Here is a 7,852-nt window from a genome sequence, read left to right on the forward strand (position 1 = left end):
TCGTTATTAAAAATGATCTTATTAATTGGTTCTGCTCTTTAACTAATTTCGACAGTTTAGAACATTTGTATGTTGCATGAATCTATCAATAAAATTTTTCAAATCACACACGTCGCAACTCTTCCTTGGTTGTCGCAACTCACAGATGGCATAAAGCTTAGCCATGCAATCGTTATCGTTCATATGAAATATATTATTAACGGCCCAAAGATGTACACAATCTTCATTTTGACCGGCGTTATCTGGTTGACCACCTGACCATTTAGCATAGAGCATTGGACGTCCGTCTTTGAGTGACATAAATTTACCCTCTTCCGCCAAGTCGGTGACACCAATCCAAAAATATTTACCAATGTGACCGTCATTCGTGGTTAAATAGAAACTTAGTGCATTCATCTCAGCTGGCGACTCGATAACGGCCAAATCACTATCAAAGTTGCGACAATAAAGCGCCGCACCAAACCAATTCATCTTTAATTGAAAGACTTGAATTATAAAATTTAAAATTTCAAACTTCGAAGTAAATTACCGTAGCAGCAGTATTTATTAAATAAAATTTACTACCGATCTCTATGAAGGGTTGTGCCTCATTCTCACCTGCAATTCAGAAGTAACTATAATTGTAGTAGAAATAGTTCATATTCTTCGTAAAGAATGGCTCACCGCGTTTTGAAATATTTGTAGAATTGGATAAAACTCCCGTAAAGCAGAAAATTAAAATAAAATATTGTGTGAGGCCCATATTGCAAGCAAGCGTAACCGACACTAAAAAGTATATACGGAATAATGTAATTATAGACTAGAATGTCCAATTTATATATATATGTATTGTATGTATAAATATAGATATATATATATATAGGGTATATATATAGGTTTCTATATATATATATATAGGTTTTCGCACTTTTGCTGATTATTGACATATTGTATATACACATATATTGTACTTTTATATTTCTTACAGGCGCACAATTTTTAGCGTTGCTCGCTTAACGGTTGTATAATTACACTGCTAAACATCGTCGTATAATCCATAAATATATACACAGTATATTAAAATTAGTCTTTAAATTTGTACAGTTGATCTTTAATTTCGCCAATGTTCCGAATAGAAGCCGCTTATTTTTGTACCGCTCCCACGACGGTCGGGTCTATGTAACCTAATTTTTATCCGATCAAGGATTTTCATACATTCAACAAATTTATTTGAAAATTCCGTTTAAGTTGTTTTACCGCTCTCACAATTCGGGAGATTATCCAATTTCGTTCTATCCGGATTTAGTCTTTCCTTCTTAATTCTCTTATACATATCTTAAGCTGGAGAAAGGAAATATATTTTATTATCACAGCTCAGCTTTTTAACCACTACAAACGTATATACTCGGGCGGATGCATGCATGGATATCTTTTATAATATATACAATATATACTTGTATATATGAAAATTTCAAAAAAGCTAAATTGTTTGAGTGGGATTTTGATTCCGATCGTTCTATTTATATGGCTGCTATATGCTATAGTGGTCCGTTAAAAATATCAAATGTATTGAATATTAAGCTGTGGAGTTCATTTTGCCATTTAATAATATGATTAAAAATAGTTATTTCTATATTTAGAGAGTATCAAATCGAACAAACTGTAAGAGCTGAAAGACTGGCAGCACTTAATTTCGAGCAGCGTTTGTGTTTTCCGTTTTCTTTAAAAAAGTATATATTAATTCAATTCTTAATCTCTGTATTTTAATTTTTTGGCAATAATTTGTCATTTGAGACATTAACAACGGTAAAAAAAATATTGGTAGCATTAAAGAGTGCAGATATGCTAAATATTTGAATCCATCCATATATGGTACTCTCCTGCATCGACATAAAATCGATAACTTTGTTGTTACTTTTATATGTAACATATTTTTCAAGAGAGCAATATTAGAGAGACAGCGATCAGAGAGAAGCGAGTCGAAAAAAGGGTTGTTATTCATTTGATTGCGATAAGGAATATTCGTTTCATTTTCGCTATACGAGCTTAGCTTAAAATTGATGTCAGAGTGAAAGCGAGAAGCGATAATACCATAGTTTAAGCGAAGAGCGATGCTATAGAATGTGAGAATGAAAGCGGCAAAGAGAGGCAGCTCAAGTTGAAGTGAAGAACGAAAAAAGCGAAAGCATTTAATAAATAACTGTTGTATAGCTGTCAGTCTACTTACGCTGGTTACTATAACAGGATTTTGTATTATATATTGATACTAATATACTAGAAAATGCTTATAAAAACAATGAGTTTACATTTTTGAGAACCACTGCTTGAAGTAATTGTCAGCACTTCTCAAACTTGCGATAAAGGAAACAATGAGGTTTATTTACTATACGTATGTATATTTCATATCGTTATGTTTAGTTTAGTATAAATTATAACATTAAAACGCCTTTGGACGTGGGGCATTCGAAAATGTGTTTTATGTAGACGGGGAAGTTGTTAATCTCAATTTTACTAGAGCTGATATGCGTTAGTGGTAATTTTTTAAATAAAGCCCAGCTTCGTTGTTAAAATATATTGACTTTTACTTATTAATATTTACTCTCTTGAAACATTCCGACACCTTGATGAGGACGTTTATTTGACGCAATAGTATACTATTTGTTATTTCACTAAAAATTTCAAATAAAGCACTCGTCAGTTATCGCATCTCACAGATGGCATAAGCCTTTTTCGTGCACTCGTGATCATTCATATGGAATATATTATTATTGGTCTAAAGAAGTACACAATCCTCACTTTAGCCATTGGGTTGACCGCCTGGCCATTTAGCATATGGTTTTGGGCACCCGTCTTTACATGACATAAAGTTTTATTGACGAACTTCATTCGTGGTTAAATAGCAATTTATTTCCATCTCTGCTTCGGACTCGATACCGGCCAAATCACTATCAAAGATGTGACAATAAAGCGCAGCATCGAACCAATTCATCTACAATTAAGAAGCTTGAATTATTAAACTATAATGTAAAAATTTACTGTGGCAGTAGTATTAATTAAATAATATTTACTACCGATCTCTATGAAGGGTTGTGTCTCATTCTCACCTGCAATTTAGAAGTAATTATATTGAAACTCGAAACAAATTATATTTTTCTTGTCAGTAATACAAGTATAATAGGGTAAAACCTCCGTAAAGCAGAAAACTAAAATACAATATCGTGGAAGTACCATTTCGGCCTTGATTATCTATTTTATTAACATCGTATTTGTAAGCAAGCGTAACCGACACTAAAAACTGTTACCCGAATAATGTGATTGTAGAGTGGAATCTCTTATTTATATATACGTGTATGTTTATACCATATGTATGTGTTTCAACTTATGCTGATAAACAATATATATGTATATATATATATATATATACAATATTATAATATTTCATTATATCTTCATATAATTCTCAGAAAACTTATATCTTACCAAATATATTTCAAGCAATACCTTATTTTTTGTAATAGAACTAATGAGTGTTATACGGTTGTTTTTTCAGACATTTGGTTTTCAATGAGGTAATACTCTTTTCGGTGTTGCTCTTTTTGACAACTGTTACTTGATTTATACTCAATTTAGTTTAATGAATAGACTTACTCCGGAACAAAATTTGTATATATTGCAAATTTGTTACCAAAATAGTAGTTCGTTCACGCAACGCATTTTTGTTCACCTATGAAACTCACTTTTGGTTTGTGGAAGTAATAATAATTCACAATCGCTGTCAGCCGGTAAAACAACAACAATCTGTTTAAATTTCCATTTTAGTTGTGCAACCGGTATGTACATATCTGCAATTCTCGGGATAATTATATTTTCGAATCTGACCTTTGCCTCGTAAGTAGCAATAAAATACCCATACAAATTTTTACTGTAATGCTCAAGATGCAGGCTGACATTTGAAGTGCAGATCACTTTTACTTTCATAATAAATTATATGTATATAGTATGTTATGTTGAAACCGATAAGATCAGCCGAACCTTAAAATATTCTTAATAAAATTGTAGGAGCTCTGATTTAAGAAGTTAGGCAGTTTTCTAAAATGAAATATACTTAGTGCACAATAAAGAAAGATTAAAGGGATGATTGCTGTAATGTGATTTGTTTTTTGCTGTGAAGCCCCCCAAAAAGGTATAAATATGTTGCTCAGTTTATGCTGAGGTTAAATATTAACTTAAAACAGTGAGCCATAGACGCATTTACTAATATTTTATATTATTATTATTATTTTAATCAAATTAATAAATCAATATACATGGTAAATTCTTAAAATATATTTACATACAAGAACTTGTCACCGATCATTAAGTTCGTATGATAGCTGTATGCTATAGTAGTTCAATCTGGAACATTTCTTCCGACATTGTAGCGTTGCCTTAAAAAATTATCTTTACCAAATTTCGTAAAGATATCGCGTCAAACAAAAAAGTTTTCCATCCAAGGACTTGATTCCGATCGTTCAGTTTGTATCACAGCTATATGCTATAGTTATCCGATCAAAATAATTTTTTTTGAGAATGCCCTCAGGATTGTCCCTTCATATGTGAGCCCCAGTGTACATATACTTTATATTTATGTACTTGCGTGTTTGTTCCTTATCTTTTAATAAGAAAAAAATACAAAAGTACAACCTGGAGCGCCAGTGTATTGTTGTCGATATATTCTATATGGTATCGATATATGGTACGTAATATAAAGAAGGTAATTCTAAAAAGAAATCAAAAAGAACGGTGCAAGCGAAGCTAGAATATCCTTCATAAATAAAAACGGTTCCATAAAAGAACTTGATTTTGATCTGCCGGTTTTTATGACAGATATATAATATAGTGGTCCGTATGAAAAGTGTCTTGGACAATAATACGTGTAAATTTTGTGAAGATATTGAGCTGTATGTCGGTAGTATATCCATATATATTAGATAGTACTGATGCTGATATATGTTAGATACGTTAACTTTGGTTGCACCGAAGCTATAATACCCTACACAAATACAAAAGATTCCTTAACAGCACTTGATTCCGATCGTTCAGTTTGTATGGCAGTTCTTCAAATTTTACCTTATTGCATTAGGCAATTACCCATCTAAAATTTTCTGAAGGTATCTCGTGAATTAAAAAGTTTTGGTAAACTTATTATACATACTCTGTTTACACGGTGTTCATACGGTGTAATAGCAGTTTCTTAACGTAATTTAAGTGGAGGTAGATAGTATAGCCAATCGTCGCTGATTTTCCGACCCTCACTCATCAATATTTACTCTCACAACACATTTCGGGACACTGATGAGGTCGCTTTTTACCCAACAAAATATATAAGACAAGGTATCGTTATTAAAAATTGATTTTATTAATTGGTTCTGCCCTTTAACTAATTTCGACAGTTAGAACATTTGTATGTTGCATGAATTTTTCCATAAAATTTTTCAAGTCACACACGTCGCCTTCCTTAGTTGTCGCAACTCACAGATGGCATAAAGCTTAGCCATGCAATCGTTATCGTTCATATGAAATATATTATTAACGGCCCAAAGATGTACACAATCTTCATTTTGACCGGCGTTATCTGGTTGACCACCTGACCATTTAGCATAGAGCATTGGACGTCCGTCTTTGAGTGACATAAATTTACCCTCTTCCGCCAAGTCGGTGACACCAAGCCAAAAATATTTACCAATGTGACCGTCATTCGTGGTTAAATAGAAACTTAGTGCATTCATCTCAGCTGGCGACTCGATAACGGCCAAATCACTATCAAAGTTGCGACAATAAAGCGCCGCACCAAACCAATTCATCTTTAATTGAAAGACTTGAATTATAAAATTTAAAATTTCAAACTTCGAAGTAAATTACCGTAGCAGCAGTATTTATTAAATAAAATTTACTACCGATCTCTATGAAGGGTTGTGCCTCATTCTCACCTGCAATTTAGAAGTAATTATAATTGCAGTAGAAATAGTTCATATTCTTCGTAAAGAATGGCTCACCGCGTTTTGAAATATTTGTAGAATTGGATAAAACTCCCGTAAAGCAGAAAATTAAAATAAAATATTGTGTGAAGCCCATATTGCAAGCAAGCGTAACCGACACTAAAAAGTATGTACGGAATAATGTAATTATAGACTAGAATGTCCAATTTATATATACATGTATTGTATACATGAATATAGATATATATATATATATATATATAGGTTTTCGCACTTTTGCTGATTATTGACATATTGTACATACACATATATTGTACTTTTATATTTCTTACAGGCGCACAATTTTTAGCGTTGCTCGCTTAACGGTTGTATAATTACACTGCTAAGCATCGTCGTATAATCCCCAAATATATACACAGTATATCAAAATTATCCTTTTAATTTGTACAGTTGATCTTTAATTTCGCCCATGGGCCGAATGGAAGCGCTTATTTTTGTACCGCTCCCACGACGGTCGGGTCTATGTAACCAAATTTTTATCCGATCAAGGATTTTCAATTGGACAATATTGAACAAATTTATTTGAAAATTCCGTTTAAGTTGTTTTACCGCTCTCACAATTCACAAAATTATCCAGTTTCGTTCTGCCCGGATTTAGTCTTTCCTTCTTCATTACATGGATATCTTTTATAATACATACAATTAGGCAATTCACAAGCTTCGTCTTATGTCTTTTGTCGTATTTCAATAGCTTAAAATATACGACACTTGTGAGCACCCCTTAATTGTTGTATGTCATATTATGTTATATTTCTACACTTCACCAGCTGGTAATGAAAAATTAAGAATACAAAAATGCCACGGGAAAGTGACAAAAATAAAAGTAAAGCTTCTTTATGTTGAAACAGCTGCATTTTGGTTCACATTGCAACCACAGAAACAACAAAATATTTTTATATTTTACTTTTCTTCAACTTAATTTACCTGAATATCGTGGCTTTCTTCCATATTATTAAAGAAATTGACGAAATTAATTTTATTTATTTATTTTAGACACTTCAACGTTAATCGTTCTATTTATATGGCTGCTATATGCTATAGTGTGGTCCACTAAAAATATCAATGTATAGAATATTAAGCTGTGGAGTTCATTTTGCCATTTAATAATGCTTAAAATCATTTATTTCTATCTTTAGAGAGTATCAAATCGAACAAACTCCAAGAGCTGAGAGACTGGCAGCACTTAATTTCAAGTGACGTTTGTGTTTTCTGTTTTCTTTAAAAAAGTACATATCTGCAATTCTCGGGATTATTATATTTTCGAATCTGCCCTTTGCCTCGTAAGTAGCAATAAAATACTCATACAAATTTTTACTGTAATGCTCAAGATGCAGGCTGACATTTGAAGTGCAGATCACTTTTACTTTCATAATAAATTATATGTATATAGTATGTTATGTTGAAACCGATAAGATCAGCCGAACCTTAAAATATTCTTAATAAAATTGTAGGAGCTCTGATTTAAGAAGTTAGGCAGTTTTCTAAAATGAAATATACTTAGTGCACAATAAAGAAAGATTAAAGGGATGGTTGCTGTAATGTGATTTGTTTTTTGCTGTGAAGCCCCCCAAAAAAGGTATAAATATGTTGCTCAGTTTATGCTGAGGTTAAATATTAACTTAAAACAGTGAGCCATAAACGCATTTACTATTATTTTATATTATTATTATCATTTTAATCAAATTAATAAATCAATATACATAGTAAATTCTTAAGAACCCTTCATAAATAATGAAGTTTACATACAAGAACTTGACTCCGATCGTTAAGTTCGTATGATAGCTGTATGCTGTAGTAGTCCAATCTGGAAAATTTCTTCCGATATTGTACCGTTG

At 32.0% G+C, this 7,852-nt stretch overlaps 2 protein-coding genes and 1 pseudogene across 2 annotated transcripts; all 3 read right to left on the reverse strand.

Moving 5' to 3' along the window:
• LOC106627481 (C-type lectin 37Db) lies at positions 1-956 on the reverse strand. The gene is made up of 4 exons (XM_036366824.2): positions 938-956; positions 664-765; positions 530-597; positions 1-471 (listed from the first exon to the last, which is right to left on the reverse strand). The coding sequence occupies exons 1-4, from the start codon at positions 939-941 to the stop codon at positions 43-45; spliced, it is 603 nt and encodes a 200-aa protein (XP_036222717.2). The 5' UTR covers positions 942-956; the 3' UTR covers positions 1-42.
• A 1,721-nt stretch (positions 957-2,677) lies between these two features.
• LOC138856006 (accessory gland protein Acp29AB-like) lies at positions 2,678-3,269 on the reverse strand (annotated as a pseudogene).
• Positions 3,270-5,355: 2,086 nt separating this feature from the next.
• LOC106627480 (C-type lectin 37Db-like) lies at positions 5,356-6,144 on the reverse strand. The gene is made up of 3 exons (XM_014247614.3): positions 6,015-6,144; positions 5,881-5,948; positions 5,356-5,822 (listed from the first exon to the last, which is right to left on the reverse strand). Exons 1-3 carry the CDS (start codon positions 6,091-6,093, stop codon positions 5,454-5,456), a joined length of 516 nt encoding a protein of 171 aa, XP_014103089.3. The 5' UTR covers positions 6,094-6,144; the 3' UTR covers positions 5,356-5,453.
• Positions 6,145-7,852: the final 1,708 nt, after the last annotated feature.

Source organism: Bactrocera oleae, chromosome 3, assembly GCF_042242935.1.
Source record: "Bactrocera oleae isolate idBacOlea1 chromosome 3, idBacOlea1, whole genome shotgun sequence".
NCBI lineage: Eukaryota > Metazoa > Arthropoda > Insecta > Diptera > Tephritidae > Bactrocera > Bactrocera oleae.

Coding starts and splice junctions, on each gene's coding strand:
- LOC106627481 (XM_036366824.2), bottom strand. Junction 598..663: donor TACAAATATTTCAAAACGCG/GTGAGCCATTCT, acceptor TCTGAATTGCAG/GTGAGAATGAGGCACAACCC. Junction 472..529: donor TAATAAATACTGCTGCTACG/GTAATTTACTTC, acceptor TTTCAATTAAAG/ATGAATTGGTTTGGTGCGGC.
- LOC106627480 (XM_014247614.3), bottom strand. CDS start 6,093: ATGGGCTTCACACAATATTTTATTTTAATTTTCTGCTTTACGGGAGTT. Junction 5,949..6,014: donor TACAAATATTTCAAAACGCG/GTGAGCCATTCT, acceptor TCTAAATTGCAG/GTGAGAATGAGGCACAACCC. Junction 5,823..5,880: donor TAATAAATACTGCTGCTACG/GTAATTTACTTC, acceptor TTTCAATTAAAG/ATGAATTGGTTTGGTGCGGC.